At 28.7% G+C, this 21,766-nt stretch overlaps 2 protein-coding genes and 2 non-coding genes across 4 annotated transcripts; all 4 read right to left on the bottom strand.

Annotated features, from left to right (window-relative positions):
- Nucleotides 1-5,398: 5,398 nt before the first annotated feature.
- Nucleotides 5,399-5,895, bottom strand: LOC124833605 (small polypeptide DEVIL 4-like). Its single transcript, XM_088097372.1, has one exon. It carries the CDS (start codon nt 5,798-5,800, stop codon nt 5,660-5,662), a length of 141 nt encoding a protein of 46 aa, XP_087953498.1. The 5' UTR covers nt 5,801-5,895; the 3' UTR covers nt 5,399-5,659.
- A 5,932-nt stretch (nt 5,896-11,827) lies between these two features.
- Nucleotides 11,828-11,899, bottom strand: TRNAD-GUC (transfer RNA aspartic acid (anticodon GUC)). Its single transcript has one exon. It is a non-coding gene; the product is annotated as a tRNA-Asp (tRNA).
- Nucleotides 11,900-11,970: 71 nt separating this feature from the next.
- TRNAD-GUC (transfer RNA aspartic acid (anticodon GUC)) lies at nt 11,971-12,042 on the bottom strand. The gene has a single exon. It is a non-coding gene; the product is annotated as a tRNA-Asp (tRNA).
- Nucleotides 12,043-13,247: 1,205 nt separating this feature from the next.
- On the bottom strand, nt 13,248-15,207 carry LOC124833606 (uncharacterized). The gene is made up of 5 exons (XM_047308123.2): nt 15,052-15,207; nt 14,783-14,934; nt 14,413-14,458; nt 13,680-13,834; nt 13,248-13,599 (listed from the first exon to the last, which is right to left on the bottom strand). Exons 2-5 carry the CDS (start codon nt 14,913-14,915, stop codon nt 13,556-13,558), a joined length of 378 nt encoding a protein of 125 aa, XP_047164079.2. The 5' UTR covers nt 14,916-14,934; nt 15,052-15,207; the 3' UTR covers nt 13,248-13,555.
- Between the last annotated feature and the right edge of the window lie 6,559 nt (nt 15,208-21,766).

Genomic DNA, 21,766 nt, shown 5'->3' with positions numbered 1-21,766 from the left:
AAGTCTTTTCTATTTTTAGTCAAAACCCTTTGTCTTCTAGTTTTTTTAAAGGCGACACCATTATATATAGTAGCATATGTGATTTGAAGTGTGTTAACACCGTCAATACAATACAACAAACAGTGATACACGGATATATAATCTCATTATAAAAGAAATAAATAAGAGACAAAAACGGATTTTAGCGAAAACCAAAATTAAACACAAATTTCATATTAAGAATCAGAAAAAAAAATACATTAAAAATGGAAAGAGTATAGAAAAAGTGACGTGTCATCCTAGATCCAAGTTACGTTATTAAGATGGTAGAATTAAGTTACTAGTTACACATGATAAATAATATGATAGAAAGAAATGAAAAGGAAAGTGCTAGAAATCATATGATTATTAGATCCATTTCTATGGACCTAGAGCTCAATGGATGCTTTCAATATTCTTGATATTTTGTTCTTTTCAACTTGTCTTTTCTTATTTCCATCATTGCGCTTAAATATATTCTCATCCACACCATTCAACGATGCTTTTACAATTTTATTCTTTCAAAATTTTAAATTTTAATTTTAGTTAATGATTTGGCCCTTTGAAATTTCATACAATACGTGAACTTTTTCTTGAAAAAAACAAATATGTCGAGCATATTAAAAAAAACATATTTAACGCTAAATTGTACTAAATAATGTTTTATTACTATTCACATTTGTATTAGAAACTAGTACATCATACGAGGATAATGTTTTTATAAAAAAAAGGATAATGTTAAAAAAAACACAAATGTAGCTAATTTTGTTTACTCAACTTTACCTTAAATATTCTTATAAACGAGATGATTCACATGACATCTAAATTTAAAAATTTAACAATTAAGAAATTTCTATAATAAAAATGTTATTTTTGGTTTATGGTGATGGCACTAATATTTTAACAAAATTTTCATCTAAATTTCATTAAATTCTCATTGTTAAGTCGGTCATATTAGATCTATGATAAAAAAAAAGTTTCAGACATGTAGGACTCAAAAACAAAAGAACAACTTAATGAAAAAAAGGTAAATTTTACACGATCATTATGATATTTTTTTTTTTCAGATTGATATAGAACTGGTGTTTTTAATATTTACATTTTTCAAATGTTACACTGTCTAATATTTTTTAATATTTACATTTTCCAAATATTATACTGTGTAATAATTTTTATACAATAAAAAAATCATATAAGATATAATATCAAATAGGATTAGAGAAAAGTTTTGCAGAGTAACCTAAACGAGTCACCGTGCCTGATAAATCAAATTTGATAAATCAGAAACATAATAGTTTTGAATTATTTTATTTATTTATTTGAAATTCTTAAAATTATAGAAATATTATATTTAAACATCTAATAAAATTGAAAATAGTATTTTTTTTTAAAATCAAATGTACTGATTAAAATAAACTAAGAAAATACATTATATCATATCTTGTAAGCCAAATGTATATCGTGATAGAAAAATACAATTAAAATTCATATATATATATATATATATATATATATATATATATATATATATATATATATATATATATATATATATATATATATATATATATATATATATATATATATATATATATATATATATATATATATATATATATCAAATATAGTGTTTGTGGTTCTAATTTTTATTTAAAAGTCCCTCAACTCGTTATAAGAAAATCTTATTAGAAATCAATTTTAAAGAAAAAAAAATAATTGCTTAGTATATTAACTAATTTAGATACTAATTTATAAACTATAAATTATTGGTATTTAAAGTGAGTTTTATTGTAAATAAAAAATTATAATTAATTTATGAAATAGATTCTAAAATTAATTTTCAAAATTTTGATAACTAATGTTAAAAATTATTTAGAATCTAATTCACAAATAATTATATATTTTTATTATAATAAAACTATTTTAGATATCAAAAAACTTTTAATTTATAAATTAGTTATAATATTAATTAATTATTTTTTATCTTTAAAATTAGTCGTTATTTAGAGATTTTATTGTAATGGAGTTTAATTTAATATAAAAGTCGAATCAAATTAAACTAATATCATGTAATAGATTGATTTTTACCATTTTTATTACTATAAAATTATTAAACACTTTTCATAAAAAAAAACTATTTAATATTTTATAGTAAAAGTTTCAGTATAAATACATATTTTGAAATTTTATAGTTATTATCATATTCATAGTTTTAATTTCTAATTTTTTTATATTTATAATTATATTATGTTATACCAGTTAGAAAATATAATACGAATTTGATATATATATATATATATATATATATATATATATAAAATTAATTAATGTGTATGTGTACGAGTGTGTTTGTATCTATTAAGTGATGTATACACTCTCACCGTGAAACACATATTCATGTATATTTATTGATTACCAATTAATATTAAATCTATACTATTATAAGTAAATAGTTTAATTATGTTATTAATCTCCAATCTAAAATTTAAATAAAACAGATTAAAAAATCTATAAAATAAAGTTGTTTTGATAAAATATTTTTATGGGTCGGCTTCGTTTTCCTTTTAATTTCAGAAACAACCATTGAGCTACCCTTATTTACAATGTTACCCTAATTGTACACCGACAAAAGCCTGTGCCACTATAATTATGTTGCTAAGTAATAAATTCCAAGTTTTAAAATGTTTTTCATGATTAGGTGAATCATTAAATGTAATCATTATTGCATGACTACATTCTTTTCACATCTGAAATATAAAAAATGCATAGTAGATATGAATATTCAACAACTAATTCATACAAAATCAAGTAAAAAAACTAAACGACCCAAAAAAACAATTTGAAAGTATATTTACTAATTTATCCTTATTCACTCTGTAGCCAATTTGCTTATTGTGATTTTGAGACTCTTATTTTTGTTGGAATCCTATTTTTCTTTTAGAATTGTACATGATACGTATTTGTTTACAAACATAATTTGTAGGTTCTAATACTTCATACAACTTCAACGGGTAACGTTCCATCATTCATTTTTCATGTAATCGTTTTTTTTTTCTTTTGGTCAATTTTGATGAATTAGATGCATTGGTAAAAGAAGTAGGCCCATTCAAGTGGATACGTGGCACACGTGAAAGTGGGCTCAATGCCAATAATTCAGCAAGGCCCACCTTGCACAAAGATTTGACCGTAAACTCAACCTTTTTGTTGCTTGGTTTAGCTAAAAGTGCGGTGTCTAGAGTTTTAATTTAGACACCTTTTTTTCTCACCAAAAAATTCAATAGAAACACTTTTTCTTTTCTTTTCTTTTTTTTTTTCCTTCTGGACAAAAAGAAGTCACTTCTTTTCCTTGAGACTTGAAAAAGGAAACACTTTATTTTAATACTTTGATTTAAAGTAAGAGTAAGATGAATGAAAAGTAATATATTCTAATTAAAATAGTTTATGTAATGTTGTTAGGTTGAAGACAAAGAGGATAATTGCTCTAACCATTTCACTAAGATGGGAGAACAAAATTATTCATGTCACCCTTTCTTATTGTTAGTGCACACCAACCAAATGTCTTTGTCCTACACGTGAGTTTTAACTCAATTCATGTTTCCCAATACTGTCTACCCATAGTAAGTGGGTTGCTTTTATGCTTTTACAAAAAACTAAATCATTAAATACCATACATCTTATTTTTTCAACAATTTTCAAAATTATATTAAATATTTGTTCTTTTTATCACTAGAGACAACCATGTTCAAGTTTGAGGGAACTCCCATAAAATAAATCTTAAATTGTTGGCTAAATTAAGTAATATGTGTAAGTTGATTTAAGCACTTATTGATGACATGCATATTAATGTACTAGTTCAATTTGATTTTTATTTTCTTAAAAGTGAATTAGGTATACTTTAAATATATGTAGTGTTGATTATCTAAACTTATAAAATATTTTTAATCCTGTCAAAACTAGACCAAACATTTCTTATCTCTATTAAGATTACGGAGCCTATTTAAAAAGTTTTAAACAGTTGAAAGATCAAATCATGCTGCCTAATGAAAAGACTTGATTACAAATAACTAATAAACTTGGAATTTAATGACAATCTTTCCGTGTATAAAAACTAACATCAATTATAGCCTGAAAAAAAGGAACAGTGTAACGCTTTGAGTTCAAGCTGCAAACACTTTATAGATGCCGCCCTTTTCGGTAAAAGATAAAAAGGTAGATTCCAAAATCCATCTATATAAAATGTTACAACTGTGTGCTAACTGTTCCAATTTTTGAGTCATCAACCAAATCTTTACTTCAAATGATTAACAGGGCCTACACTATGCCAACAATTATTCAGTATTACTTCCTATCAACTTAACCTCACTTACATACCATCGTTTTGTTTCTTAAGCGCTCTTTTTTCATTAATTTTTCATTATTACTCATAATGTCATCTTAAGTCTTAACCAACACCTGCATGTCTTTTCTGCATTTTTTCGTCTCAAACGAAAGTTTCATGCTAAGTTAGCAAAAAGATAAAATCTTCATATTACCTTTTACACTGTAGTAAATTTCGTAAGCCAAAATTTGTGTCTACACTTGTTTAACGAGTTAGATAAAGAGCCTTCACACACACAACTGCTGTAAAATATGAAATTAATGTGCCATAGTCTGTGTATAATTATTCCAGTTGAGTGAAATTGCGGAAATTCAATAGACTTCAAAACATAATCTGGATTCGGATTAGCTATTCTTTTCCCAGCTATCTATGAAATTGATGGTGGGTTCATGTGTCTTGAGTCAAACCAGGAAAGTGATTAACACACTTTTAACCCAAAATTTTCGAACATTAAGTTTCAGGAGTTTCTTTTCTTATATAATGTTATTTATTCTCGGATTTAAATCATTATTCTCCATAGAAATCCCACCATATCCGAAGATTCTTACCAAGTTTCCATATCTGTGGGAAAGTATATGCTCGAAATTAAGCACCATAAATATGGTAAGATAAAGTCTCTTCCTATGAAAAATTTGTACAAAATTTTCAAGAACACCGGAAATTCTGTTGAGAAAGGGATTTTGGGGGGACTCATACTCCTTAACTGGAATCACTCTTCAAACTTGCCATGTCAGAGCGAACTCATAAAAGATCATATTAAGATACAAACTTTGTTCTAGATTCTGAATATGCACAACAAGCTGTTAACTAATTATTTATATGCTCTATTTTTGAAATAATATTTCCTCCATGTGGATCTAACTAATATGGAGAGAGAACAAGAGAGATGAAGAACACTACAATGAATTAGCTTGGAGGTACGAGCATGATCCCAGTAAATCAGTGCATCAAATAGAAAAGAAAGCTAAAGAGAAAAAACAGTAGAAAAATAAACTCTGAATGTATATGATAAAATTGAAACTGTTATAAATAATTCTGTTATTGCGATGTACATAAAGCCAAGCCATATATGTATTTATAAGGCCAGCAAGCCATACAAAAAATTGTTAACACTCTTCCACAATAAGCAGCCGTCAGCTATATACACACTCCACGATATGAATGAAAGGAAGAGAAGAAGAGAAGAAGAAAAATAGAATAGAAAGGAGAGAAAGAAGCAATCTTGTTTTCCATAGTGATGGATTTTGAAGAGGTGAAACAGTACTAGTCATGCCAGCAGAGGAGCATGACCACACACCTTCTGATTATGTATAGCCTTGCCCTTTGTTCCCTGAGGGCTCCTCCAAGCCCTCTGCTTGAGAGCCTTCTCTTTGAACCTCCCATGCTAGGACTAGCCATCTTCATTTTTGTAGGGTTATCCTTTGTTTTAAGGTTTGTTGACGCTTTGAAGCTTTGAAGCTTTGAAGTTGAGTTGTGTTGTGAGTGAGTGAGTGAGGGATGGGGGGTTCTTATAGGAGTGGTTGAGGTTGTGGTCCTATCTCACATCGGTCTAGTAAAGAGGCAGCGATGGGGCATGAAAGGGCGTGCAGTGCCTCTAAACCCACCAGACAAACAGCAATTGGGCCCCACCTCACCCTTTGGGAATCCTTACCCCAATAACCGGGAACTGATAAAAACAACCCAAGCAATTCAACCACCCTTCTCTTTCTTCCATTGCCATGTCACACTCTATCATCCTATGTGTAGCCACCACCCACCAACATCATGGGTCTCCAATTTTTCAACTATGTGGTACCTATTTTATTTCAGTTTATAACCTTACCTTAATCTTGTGCATGATGGAGAGTTTATGGTTGCCCATCAGGACAAAACTCAAAAAGCCTTATCCTTTTTCTTCTTCTTTTTCTCACTGCCTTTTATTTTGTTCTTTCTTTCTATCTTTCCCTGGATCCACATTATCAGGGAAGTGACTGATAGATGAGGGACTTGGGTAAGTAAAGCCCTGTTCAATCCTACATATCAGTTCGTAACAACAACCATTACAAAGGTTTTATAGCATAATCGACTAACTTATTACTACCTTGACTTCATCTCAAAAAGTTGCACATAATTAGGGCCCCAGCTTTCAACATCAAACTTTGCATTCCCATGGCTGAAAATCATGCTTATCCAATGCCACAAAATCTATAAATTATTGAACCTCTGGGATTATCACTCATAAACAGAATGCCATGACCCTCACCTCATCCTAACCAATAGTATACTAGATTTGGCTTCATTTTTTTAAAAGTCAGTTCAGATTTTCTTAGATGAAAATCAGTGGCTTTCAACAATCTGGACTAAACAGTATATATATATCTGTTTGTATCCATATACGAGTCTTTCACTTAATTATGATATTAATATATTAATGTATGGGGATGAAAAAATAAAAATTATAATTGTACATAATGGAGGGTGCAACTTCAAACCTTCAAATGCTCTGAGTTCCCCACTGGTGGAAACAAACCAGCACAAAATTGTTTCCAGTTTTTCTTGGTTGCATGATTTTTAGTCCACACCATTAAGAGTGGTGTAGTGAGTATGAGTCTAAATATATCTTAGATTCTATTCTCGCTTCAATCATTTGTATAAAAAAAATGACGATCTTTATCCTTACACTAAAACATTTAATTTCACAGACTAAAAGAAAAGAAGGCTTGATAAATTATAATAATTATTACTGATGAAAACATGCTCCTATACATCGGTTTAGAAGATTTAAAAATTAGGCCTTCATTTATGTCACAAACTCTAATCTAATTATTTGGCCTTTAGGAGATTTTTGTTGAGCTTAGTTTAAAATGTGCAGCAAAAAGCTGCATGATGGATATCCAAGCCAACTGAATATCAGAATATGTTACAGGAGTCTGACAGCTTTGGAGGAGACAGCAAGAATATAGAAGCAGTAATGAGATATTTGCATGAGCAATGGATTTGAATCACAAGATTCGTACACATGATGATAGGACAGAATTTTCTGCCCCTTCACACTGTATTTTTGTTTCCACCTTACAGAAAGAAATCCAGATAAATCCTTGTTGGTATCTCTTCCCAGAAAAGATATAAAAATAAGATAAAGTGACTTTTGCATAGGCCTGAAAGTAGTTTGCTAAGTAGATGAAACAAAAGGGAGAAAGTTTTGTTTTTGTTGTGCAGCATCTCATATGCCCAATAAAAGTAGCCAAGGACGTAAGTTTCAAGTTTTTGACTAAGATTCCATAAGAAGAGGCATAAATTTTTATTCAAGTGTGATAAAAAGCCAGTTAAGTGTGTAACTAAATTAGTCATAGATAGCACCCACTTGCTCTACCTCGTGCTCTTCCCAAATGATAACCTTTTTCCAACGACTTGTTCTAAATAATAATCTCTGCTACTATTTTATTCCTTCTTTGCTTTCGTCTTCATCAAATTTTAAGCACTTCATATTGAATAATGCGTTTGTCAGCACTTTGTTGTTTCTACCATCTTCTTCTCACCTCACTGTTACACCTGTTATACATCCATCCACTAAATCAGTTTAGATTAATCGCTCCAATTTCAAACACTTTATCAACAAAATTATATATTTATATCAAACTGAGGACTTGTGAAGTTGAATGGGATTTAATCTATTTTATTTTATGTAATTTAATTAGATTAAATTGAGATTTATATTTTGTTTAATAATCAACCAGATAATAGTTCAATTGAGTTGGGTTAAGTCATCAAATTCGGTGATTCTAATTATAAAATTCCATCACTTCAAAAAAAATTAATATTGTCAACATATCAACATTACTTATGATACATAAATAAATAATGTTAATATGATAAAACATAGAAAAATTGTAAAATTATATATGTTATACAATTGAATTAAGTTGTATTAACTCTCCGTTTCTTAAATTCATCGGATGATCATAAGCTACAATTTTTTAAAAAAAATTATTTAGAAATTTATTTTTAAAAAATTTAAATATTTTAGAGATAAATATTGAATGATTAATTTTTTTTTCATTTTTATAATTATTATTCATGCACGAAGCTTTATTTTGTTTTTCTATTCTCTGTTTAAAGAAATGAATGTCTAATATTCCTGCTGCTATATATTGTGACAACACATTGAATAGAAATTATCTATCACATTAAACTTTTTATGAGAGAAAAACTCTTCTGAGTATATATAATCTCATGTTTCTTCCTCGCTCGTTGAGCAGTAACTACACAGTTTTCTTACCACTTTCCCCCTAATAGCCTACTATTGTATTTCCCCGTTGCTTCTTGTTTCAGTCTATTCTCTAAATTTCAGAACAATTTTTCTTTTCTCCATCACGTTGATTTGACACAAAATTCCTCTTTACCGTGAAATTTTGCACAAATCCCCATCAAAATTTCGCAAAAACTTCATCCGATCCTGTCTCAGAAACCGGTAGATCTTCACATATTTCACAGTGTATCCTCTCGATTTATTTGCATCAATCAATTCTCGTATTCCAACCCAGACACAGAGTCCTTTATCAAGGTTAAGATGCCAAGTTTTTCTTATATTTTTCACAGTAACATATAGCAGACTCAAGCATCATTCCCTGTTCAAGATCATTGAAATTCAAAGAGCATCACTTTTTGCGAAGATGTCATCAGCCATAAGAAATCCAAAACCAAACTGGGGTCGTTTAATTAGAACAATGAGGTTTTCTAGGTAACTTCATTTTCTTAGAGAAATGGTCATTTGAAAATATTTAATGTGCTGATTGGACCCTCATATAAAAATTATAAATTTATTATATTCATTTAAAGCATGGGTGCAGAACTTTGTAATTGAGAAAGCGCAATAGAAATGGAAAACAGTGGGAACTTAACAGCATTACAGACAGAGGTGATAACATTAATGTCCGAAATGCTCCGTGATCAAAGTGGTCCAAACACAGCATATCTTGAATCTAAAAAAAATTGGTCGGTTGTACAGAACAAGGAGGTCAGAGTTACACGTGAAGTTCTCGTGATTCACAATACCATTGCCTGCGGTATAATTAACATATATAGTAATTTAATAGTCACGTGTACTTTCAGTCATTAAGCCACTACCCCATTTCCATTCTCTTCTACATGCTTGTTCAGTACGGAACAAACTCGCCACATGTTTCTTCACCACAACATCTGTGAAGGATTTTAATTTTTCTGCATTTTTTATTTGGTACACTGTCCTCTCTTTCCAACATATCACAGATGGAATGTAAATTTCTTCCACACTGCTTCCTTAAGGGTAATCATAAACGTACACCCCCAAAATGGGATGGACTGAGATATCAAAAAAGAAGAAAAAACAGTAAAACAAACTAATACATATGCTAAGTAATACAACAGAAAAATTCAACATTTTTCCATCTTTTATGTGAACATCACTCACACTGTGGCTTACTAGTTAAGTAACAAGTACGGTTTCACTTGTGTACGGACACAATACTAGAAGGTTGAGTCTCTATTTACAACTGCTAATTTACTATGTAAACAACATGGTTCGTAGCTGGTTATGTAACAATGACAGATCAATTGACTCTGTTACCAAGATGGATTCTTACCAACATATTGAGATTGGCAGTGACAAGAAATAGTTCTACTTTGGTTATACAATAATCATGTTGATATAATTATCTTTAGCAGAGTCATTTTTAGCCATACATATAAATAACTGTTGTCTCTCACATCTAGTGATAAGCGTGTTACCTCAACTACTCATAAAAAAAATTATGTAATCCAATTATTATCCCGTAATTTGAGGAGAAAGAGTACGAGGAAATTATTAAAGTGCTAAACTTTTGAAGATCCAAAGTTGGATGATATCTTGATCAAGTAAAATGGCATCCATTGAAAAGAAGTTACAATAATTCACACCGTGATGAAATGAGAAATATAAAGTGAGAAGTTACAAGGTGTTTTCGTGCTCTCTCCAAAGTATAAAGGCAACATGGAGTTTTAAGTCATGATGGGATAACAGCTGGCCAGAAGGAAAACAGAAAAGGTGTCATTCTAAGATAATGTCATGTTATTTTTTTATCACGATTTCCATTATTCAACACCTTCTCAACATATCTTAGAAAAAAGCAGCATCACACGTGCGGTCAAAAGATTCCTCTTACATCTCCATCACACTTGTTTATCTTTCTTTTCAGATCAAAAGTCGTTCTTTCTCATCAAGATAAATAATTTTGATATCCAAAATACAGACAAACTTGTTGGGTCTTTCTAGTGTACCATAATTATAATCTTCATTCCTCCGTGGGGATCCATCTGCCACATAAAGACTTTTTCTGCATTGATCGAGGAACACATTTATACTATCATTCATGGTCTTTATATAATCCCTCTCTGAAGTCTATGTGCGTGTGTAAATGTAAAAATAGAGTATATCAGATAAAAATAAACAAATTAAGCATACAAGTATAAAAATGCTCGCAAATCTAATGTGTAAAGTTTTTTATTGCATATGATGTTAAATTTACTGATGTAATTTAATTGTATTCTCAACTTTTATCCAAATATAGCCTAAGAGCCTAATAGAGCATTTCTCCCTGCAAGATATCTTTCTTGCTCTTGGCTCAAATTTCTACAGATAAAAAGAAAAGAACTTACCACCTGGATTATAAATTCTGAAAAGAAGTTGGTTTATAGTTGCAGAAACATTTCGATCAGCTTAGTAACACTCACATAACATAACTTTCTCAGTCCTGCTGCCCTGCTGATAAAAGCTACAGTCTATCACCCTTTTGCAGCAGAAAAGTATTACAAGAAGTTCTTCCCGGTTAAGGTAGGAATTTGCTAATGTTGCTTTTGCACTAAGCCTTTGGTGTGCTTTGTATCAAACTATTGACATTGATTTTAAAACTTCTCATTCTATTTATCTAAAGGTCTCTCTTGAGCGCAGAAGTTAAAGTTGGAAGAAAAAGATAAGAAAATGGTCTCAAGTCCACTCTTGACAAGAATCCTTTAGGTTTGAAAGAATGCAATGAAGACTATGTCATCCCTTAAATCATAAAGAGTAATAAAAATGTAATCAATTATTGTAAAAGTTTTTAAGTTCTTAGTTAAACACAAGAAGGGTTTTACATTACATATTTAGTTAGTACCAAAGGAAGGCTCTAGAGTTTTTCCCCATTCAACCCTAACACCTTACGAAAGTAACCTACTTGAATGGTGAAATTATGAATCTATTATTTGAGCTTAATCCAAGGTAGAAACTCTTTGAATAACATAATTTACATTCTCATTCAAACTACATCTTCATCAAGCATATAATAAAACGGATTGATAAATAATTGGTCCAGAAATGCAGCAAAAATTAAAGGTATAATAACAAGAACTATTAATAGGCCAACCCTGAATTAATTTTAGTTAAGACTTAAAAAAAATAAACGCCGCTGCCGGGGATCGAACCCGGGTCACCCGCGTGACAGGCGGGAATACTCACCACTATACTACAACGACTCAGTTGTTAGAATAAAAACCATTATTGAAAATAACCTAATTAAATGATGAGAAAGAAGTTTACAAAACAACGCCGCTGCCGGGGATCGAACCCGGGTCACCCGCGTGACAGGCGGGAATACTTACCACTATACTACAACGACTTGCTTGTTAGGAATTTAAAGATAATTTTAATGTTTGCAAATGTGTATGAAATTCACCCGCTCTGTTTGAATAAAAGAACACCAGGATAGAAAAATAATTCATAAATGTCATATTGGTAACACGGATTTTAACGTGATTTTTTATTACTTTTGTAAATTTGTGTGAATGTAGTTTTTATTTAATGAATAATAAAGAAAATCATTAAAAAAAGTAAGCGGGAAAATATATTTTAATATTTGTATCTTTTAAAATCTGGACATATTAAGGTGCGGGATTTTGAATTTATAAAGATAAATCGTAATTCTTAGCAAAGGTGCTCAAACAGTGAATTACTAATTACAGATATAATGGAAGAAGTCATGAGAGGAGTTACTACATTTGTGCTTTGTGTCGCAAATTTATACTTAAATTTTATTTAATGAAACAAATTTTAAAAAACTCTAAACAATTAATAAGTTTATATTCTTTTAATTATACTTAATTATAAGTTTTGTAAAATATTGCTTTTATTTAATTTAAAGCAATAATTACCTGCAGAAACAACTAAAAAAATTAAGTAACTCCAAGTTTCGTATAAAAGGTCTCCATAAATCTTTTAATAGCTCCTGATCATTCATATTTGAGCATGGGAGTTTTTTTCTTATGAATAAACGTTTGTTTAGAGTGGATGCTAAGGAGTTGCTTAGGAAGCAACTCTTGTTTAAAAAAACTCTTGGGTTAGTTCGATATGCTTGGAATTGTTTTAAAAAATGAGCTACTTCTAGAAACAATTGTTTATTATGAGCTGAACAAGTACTCATCAAAAGCATTGATTTGATTGCCGGAACAGTCTAAGAATCCAAATACAGCACAATGTATGCCACTAAATTACTAATTCCGGAAATAAGAGCAGAAAAACCAAAGTGACAGTGCGGACATCTCAAACTCATTAATTCTCTAATTCCATGCGGAGTACTTACAGAGTCAAACAAATATAAAATAAAAGTAAACAAAAAATTGTTCAATATGAACCTTGAAGCGTTTCTCCTTGCCAAATCTTGTAGAGCAGAAGCTAAGTCTCGTGTGTGGGTGCAGGACAGAGTCTGAAACTCGAATTTTGAACAAGGTTATATTCATTTATAATTAAAAGTATTACATAATTTTCAAATATTTTGAGCCACAGTTTGTTATTTCTTTTATACCATACACACACAGACACTTGAGATTAAAGGAAAATATTTCAAAATTAATCCCCAGAATCAAGAAGAATTGCAAATGCACAAGTGTTGACAACAATGTCATACATGCATAAACGAGCCAAAATAAAATGAACTGCTTTTGCTACCGTGCTAATGTCTTTCCAATACAAAAGTTCCAGAAAACAAATGAAATCAGTCTCTCAACAGCAAGATAACTCATAAATTGTTCTAGGTGGTATTGAACAGTACAACAATTGATCAAAGTCTTGCCCTTGCTTTGAATGACATGTTCACAGAACCACCCACCTCCTCCAAACCTATGGAGGTGTTATCTTCAGACTTGTAGGCCAATAGAAAATATAGCTTCTGGAGATGTACCTAGAATAAATGGTAAAAGAAATGAGAAAGAAATCAAAAACTAGCACCGAAAGAGGTTTATGGAGGAGAGTCCAGTTCACCGTTGTCTTTACTGTCATCAACATTGGCTGGTTGCTCTTGGTTAAGAGCAGCAAAAGAGAACTTCTCAAATGGTCCACCCTGACGTCCTAAACCTGCTCTATATAGTAGATATTCCACAGGCTCTGTAGGCTTAGCTCCAACAGAAAGCCAATACCTATAAAACGTAGGGAGAATTTATGCTATCAAACAAATGGAGATGGCTGTCTAGTTAAATTCATAGATATAAATTTGGGCTGTCATTCATGCAATCAGAAACAGTTCTTTTTCTTTCTCAAAGATAATTGACATAGGTAATTTAATCCTAATCATTGAATTAAAGAAATATAGAAATGCAAGTTCAATATATCTCATTATACTGCCAATGGCCTTCTGCACAACTGCACAACCCCATTACCACCATGAAAACACCTATCAAGTAATTTAGCAGAAGTACATGTATAAAGAAAAAAAATATAGTGTAAACACAATTTTATTGTATTGAGGAAATGTCAGGAGACTAGAAAACAAAAAATTGAAATATTTGGAGCTACAATTTTGGTCGGAGCAACGAAAACTATGTGCCTTGATTTAAGTATTTCACAGTGTTTTGTATACCCTAGAAGCCTACACTCTGCATGTTCCTGGTGAGGTTTTGCCAGGCAAATAATGAAAGCGTGTTCCGGGCAGTAACACTATTTTCCCGCATTGATACACTCACAACTAGATAACCTAACATTAGAGAAAGTTACTTACTTCACTCTTTCCAGTTTGAGACGCATATTTTCTTCATCATCCTTGCCTGCAGAAAAGTAATACATTGAAGAAAAATTAGGACCAACTACAACCATCCTCCATTATCTTTGTAATTCCTAACAATTAAACATTAGACATAACAGTAACGAATACACACTACATTGGCAGCAGGTTTTCGTATTATACAAACGTATGACAATGGCTTAATTGTAATTTTAGTTTCTTTTAGGAAAGAAAATGTTTACCTTATACTGAAGAGCAAATTGGAATTTTGAATGGTATAACCCTGTAAATGTTTCTTTTGAAAAAGGAAATTTTCAACCTCACTGGACAGAACCATTTTACAATAAGTTAAGAATAAGAGAATAACCTGAGATAGGATTGTAGAAGCCTAAAACTTCAAGTTGCTTGCCATCTCTAGGTGTTTTGCTGTCAGTAACAACCACGCGATAGAATGGGTGGTTCCTGCAGCCGAGCCTTGCCAATCGAATCTTCACCACCATCTTTGAGTTTGGTTGATTCCTGCAACAGTGTTCGTGAGGAGAAGCAATCAAACTAAATATTTGTATCCAACCGTTAAACAAGAATCATCGTGAAGCAATTCAAACATTGAGCAAGAAACAAGCAATACAAAATTACCAAGAAAGACTTAAACTTTCTCCTGTCAATAAACTGAACAAATTTTGGGTGGTAATTTGTAGCGAAGACTGAGATAAGGATAAGGGAAAAGGATTGGGTTCAACGCGTCCAAACAAAAAAGTGCGATAGAGTGGGTTTTGTCATCCAATAAACCCATCCAACGGTTAAGAAAATTCCAGTGCTAGTGCCATTTCCATTTCACACACCCCCATGCCTTTTTGGGCTCCACGACACACGCATTGGGCTTTTTTTCCCACCCCTTTTTCTTGTTACACCTCTCCAACTTTTTTTACAAAACCATTTGAACTACAGACCATCAAAGTAGGAATGTCAAAAAAACCTACATTATTATACTCACGGATAAAATTTACATTTGCTACTAAAGAGTTACTTTTAATTGATACATGCGATTGATAGGTATGAATAACTTAGTTAATATGATCGTTATATATTTTTGAGTAAACGTTCTTGTTTCAATTATAAACTATTGAGCTTATTTATATATTAATTAAATTTTGAAACTTGTTGAAATTTTGAGCGATGACTTATAGAATGCATGTTGAATGATTAGTTATATTTGTGTCACTCGAGCTATATATTCTCTCTCAAGTGAAATTGAGTTAAACTTGTAGAGTTATGCTAAAACATAATTATACTCGTTTAAATCATCCTTCAAATATTGTGATTATGACATAGTTTTATTATAATATAAAACTTTGTAATTATTAGTGATTGATATTTTTTTAATGATTGGATATAATATAATGTATAATTGTATTAGAGGTGGTTTCCTAGTTGGTAATCTAACCTAACTTGAATATTTTGTGAATAGGAAGTCAATATCGTCTTTTGAAAGTTTTCAAATTGAGGAGAGAGTATGATGTGATTTCTTAGTGGTATTTGTTAAGAAAATGAATGAGTTTGGTACACTTTAATTTTTTTTTTATCTTACTATTATTTTATACACAATGTGTCTAGAATTTTACTTATATAATTATTTTGATGAAAACTCAATGAAACATATAGTAATGACTAGGTGGTGGTCTTTATAGTTGTTAAGATAACTTTTTATGTAAATTTAGTATATAAGTTTCTTATTTATCAATAATTGGTCAGAAAGAAAATAAGTTGATGGTATAAAATTACTTTAATCAAAATATAAAACTTCATAATTTAAGTGTTTTTTAGTATTAAAATATTTAAGTTTTTTTTTTGGAATTAAAAAAATAATAATACTTTTTTAATCATGATACAATATCAAAAGTTATAAATTTAAAACAACCAACATTACCACACTAAAACAAAATTTCTAAAAATAAATTTTCTAAAATACAAACAAAATTCAATCATTCATTAGTTTTGATTATCACATTTTTTTTACATTTTTCAATTTCATGTTTGAATTTCAAATTTGAAAAAATCTTATTGGACACCTACCACGTTCAAAACTTAGAAGTTATATGTTACTTATTATTTTTTTAAGGCTGGTTGGAATTATGAGAGTACAAGTGAATTCTAGTGTACTCCCATATGTATAAAAAGATACAGTGGAAATGAATTTGTCAAAGTTTCTTTTCATAAAAAAAAAAATTATCTAGTTTTTTTTTGTTGACAATACGAACTTTTGTTGAATTTTTTCTTAACAATGATTGCCAAATTTTGTTTTTCTTGTTATGTTTGTTAGGATATTAGTTTATTCTATTGTATGGTATTCTTTTACTCTATAAGAGTATTGTTTAGGTCTTTTTGTACAGGAGATTAGTTTCAAACTCTTAATATTATGAAACATAGCATGAAAGTTTAGATTGAATTGCTCTTCCTATCAAAATTTTGTGTTTTTTTCTCTCTTTCTTATGATTTTTAATAAGTCCATAATTTCATTCTTTTTTCACTTTCGAAACATGATGTAATTTCAATTAGATAACATTTTATATCTTTATAAATTAAGTTTATGCTTAGTTTATAAATATATAAATATTTATTATAAGGGATTGGTAACTTAGGTAATCTCTTAAAGTATATTAAGATTTAATTGACAAAAAAACATATTTTAAACACGAAAATATTTTAATAAAAAAATTTAATTTAAAATAAAAGTCATAAAGTATTCAAATATTTTTAATCTTAAAACTTATAACTCATAATATATGAGAGTATTTTTGTCAACTAAAATTTGATACTTTATTTATTTATTTATTATATATATATATATATATATATATATATATATATATATATATATATATATATATATATATATATATATATATATATATCGTAATTAATAAGAAACAAATCACCATTGTGATATTGTAATAAATTTAGAAAATAATACTAGTATTGTTCGTATTAATATATATTATGCTATGTTTTATAATTTTTAAAAGTAATATTAATATTGTATTATTTTATGTATATTTAGAACGTCATAGTGAGTCAATTCCGTTTATGTAGTTTAACTCAATACATGTTAAACTGAATACATGTTAAACTGAAAACTCGTTGAATCAAAACTTTTGTAACTCAATTAAACTTGTATGGATTAGTAGATTAATAAATTGACTCACTTAAAATGCTTTGTTATTTCAATATTTATTATATTAAAATCTCAATCTAAATAACTTGAGAAATAAATAAAGTATATATTCAAATTATTTAAATACTATGAAAGAACATTCTACGCTAAAAAAACTAAATCTATTTCAATGTAATAGACTTCAAACATTTGATTAGTGAATCAGTGAATTAGTAAGTTGACTTATTGTTATTTCAATATTTTTTATATTCATTATATTGAAGTTTTAAATCTAAATAACTCGACAAATAAATAAAATATATATTCAAATTATTTAAGTATTATGAAACAATATTCTACGTTAAAAAAAACTAAATTTATTTCAATTGAAACATTTGATGAACCAAAATGAATAATAAGTTAAAACTCATTTAAATTTCTTTAAACTATCATGGAAGCACAAAGTCAATTAAATTAAAGAATCTCATTAGATCAACTTTTATGGGTTTCTACATTAGATGAACTTCAATGATCAAATTAAACCAATCTCATTAAATAGCACAAATAAAAGGATCAAACTAAACTATTTCACAAAATCCAAAAAAATAATCAAATATCAAACTCAAAAATAGAAGTAGACAATTAAACTAATTACTTCTCTATCATGTCCTTATTCATATGCAAAAGTTTCCATTCAATATACATAACTTAAAACAAAACATATATTGAAAATTAAAACAAGGCTACTTTCGTGCCTAGACTTTGCTTGCACGCCAAATGAATCTCTTCGTGGCATAGAAAAAAAAAAACCCTAATCATTAACTATCATAAGATGCAAGTGCCTCCCTGAGGAAGAAGCAGAAGACATTAAGGAAAGAAGACGCTTACATAAGAAAGGAAAAAGAAAATTGAGTTTCTAAGGAGACAACAGAAAGGAGGAGGATAACTAAGTAATAATGAAAGAAGAAGATCTATTTTTGGCTGAATTAGAAAAAAAAAAGTCCTGATTTACTAGTTGCACCACCTTTTACCAAACTCACCTCATTCCTCGAGTCTTTTAAAGTTCAAAATACAAAACTTAAATATATATATATATATATATATATATATATATATATATATATATATATATATATATATATATACACACGTACGTCTATTTTTCAGTTGGTACATTTTAGCAATGTGTACCGGATTTTAGTAGACAAAAATATCCTTATATATCATGGATTCTAAGTTTTAAGGTTAAAGGTATTTTAATAATTTTCATTCTCAAAACTAAAAGAAAAAAGAAACCCCCAAATCCTTACTCACCTCTCTCATTCCTCTCAACCCTTTCTCTTTCATCTCTCTCACTCCAACATTTTCTCTGTCATCCCTACTGTAGTCTCAATTGAAAAAAATCAGAAACACTTGTCGTTAAACAATTTGCCTTTATAAAGAGTTGATCACCTTGAGGTAAAGGTTCATTCAAGATCTCTTCAATTTCACCATCTTCACTAACCTCTCTAATTTCATCATCTGCATATGTTGAATCATCGTCTCTAAAAAACCCTTTAAGCCAATTACCAATTCAATTCATTCGGATATCATTATGCTTGTGAAATTATATAAAATTATATACGACAAAAATTATAAAATGAAAACTCATTATAAAATCATTTTTTGTAAAACATTGTTTAACAATGAATGTTTCTGATTTTTTACAGGTCAATTATGAATTCCTTTGACGTCATTAAAATCATTTTTTGTAAGAAATGGTTTAACAGCGAATATTTCTGATTTTTTTCAGGTCAATTACCAATTCCTTTATGCTTGTGAAAATTGGATAAAATTAGATAAAACAAAAATTATAAAATGAAAACTCATTATAAAATCATTTTTTGTAAGATTGTTTAACGACAAGTGTTTCTGATTTTTTATGATTGAGACTATAGTATGGATGACAGAGAAAGGTTAGAGTGAGAGAGATGAAAGAGAAAGAGTTGAGAGGAATGAGAGAGGTGAGTAAGGGTTTGGAGTTTTTTTTTAGTTTTGAAAATGAAAATTGTTAAAATACCCTTAACCTTAAAACTTAGAATCCATGATATACAGGGTATTTTTGTCTACTAAAACTCGGTACACATTGCTAAAATGTATCAACTGAAAACAGGCATAAATATTTTTCTCACTGTACAAATATTTGAACACAATTAATATCCTCCATGAAAATATAAATAATCCATGTATATTTGAAAATATGTTAAAAATTTTACATAGACTTAAAATAAGATTAGTTTAGAATATATTACAAAATTTATTTTATAAATTAGTTTGATAAGATTAAATTAAATTTAAAATTAATTTTTAAAAAAAGTACGTAGTTAATTAAATTATTTATTGAACATTTAGTATCTTTAATTATTAGCTTTATATGATTTCAAACACTTCGTTAAATACTAAGAACAAATTCCTTGCATATGAACTCTTTCAATTCAGTCATGAATATTATACTTACTAAAAAATTTATGTTGTAAGTTTTGACATAAAACTATATTCATATTTTAAATTAGAAAAATATTAACGAGATAACGCATTTGAAGACATGACTTAACATTTAATATATTGACTCTGTTTACAATAAATTCCTAAATTAATTTATACTTATATGTTTTAATTTAATGTGCTAAGTGATATTAAAAAGCTTCTCTAATTTGTGGGCTAAATTAATGAAATTTTCTTTTTAAATGCAATGTTTAAAATTTTCAACTATTAACTAATGACATCTTATTTGTATTTTCTTAATTTATTTACTTTAATATATATTTACTAAACTTACTTTAAGTTTGAGGGAAATATGTTTACCTCTAACTTGTTATCTTCTATAATGCAATAATTCAAATTATAAATTTAGCTTTAGTTTAGACATAAATAAACGATTTTATGCTATAAAAAAAAATTGTAATTTTCATAATTTTTTTAATTAATTTTAATTAGTGTGATGTTTTGAAAATAAAAATGAGAAGTGAATTTCATTTTATTAAAAATTTATGAAAAGTAAATGTTATTTATTAAAAACATAAAGAAAAGAACATTCATTTTGTATTTAGAAAAATCAGTATACTTTTCTTTTCTCTCTCTATATATATTAATTCTAGTAGATAAATTAAAAAAGTTGTTATATAACTTGAGAAATTTGAAGTGATAAGAAACCATGAATGACTAAAAGATTTGATACTACCTTTAACTTGAAAACTTAAATCATAAAATTAAGTGAATTTGTGAACGTCAAGAATTATAAAAATTATGAAAAATGAGGAATGTTATAGACAGTAAATACCAGACCTGCCCCTTGGCTAGATTAGGCGTGCCGTGCAGGTAGTGGTGGGTTGACCCTAATACATAGTGGGTACCACGTTTTCCCACAAAAATTAACGTTTCGCTTATCAAACCCCACTACTCACCCACTCACATTTACTACTAACATATATTTATATATTCTATGCATCATATTATTATTTTATATATTTACATTTATGAAATTTAATCTTCCTTCCTACTACCCTTTAATACCAAATAATCACTTCGTGTTAATTCTCCTGTTTACTCATTTTAAAAAGTTTCTAGCATATTATAATTAAGTCTTTCTTTAATGCAATTTCATGCCTATAGTATTTAATAAATAAAAAAGTAAAACAATTACGAATTTAAGAAAACCAGATGCAGTTTTGTAAACGCTCTTGCTATTATTGATTAATTAGCGTTAAATATTTACATTTGACGTAAATTTCTATTACTTAGATTATTAGAATAAAAGGTTAATTTTAATTAAGAAAAACCGTATCTTAATTTCTTTCATGACTAATGTGATGACCACAGAAAAAAAAACGAATGTGCAAAAGTGAAGCATCCCTATTTTTTACCTCTTGAGGTCAAATAAAATAACAGCTTTGGCACATTAATAGATCTATTCACTGATTTGCTAAAGAACAAAAATTTATACTTATGATTTTAAAAATGGCCACACTAATCATTGTTCTGAAGGTTCTTAGATAAAGGAGTCTCTTAAACTTATCTAGCGATAACTTGTATATATATTATTATAATCATACACGGTAAATTATCTCAATAACTTATAAACTTAAAGAAAAGAACAAGAAAATAAATTATTTTTGACGTACATTGGTTAAGTATTAAGGAACTTTGGAATTAATCTCGATA

The sequence above is a fragment of the Vigna umbellata genome, chromosome 8 (genome assembly GCF_029865625.1).
Source record: "Vigna umbellata cultivar VRB3 chromosome 8, Vumbellata_1.0, whole genome shotgun sequence".
NCBI classification, from domain to species: Eukaryota; Viridiplantae; Streptophyta; class Magnoliopsida; order Fabales; family Fabaceae; genus Vigna; species Vigna umbellata.
The sequence above is the reverse complement of the archived record's forward strand: the minus strand, read 5'-3'. Positions and strand labels throughout refer to the sequence as shown.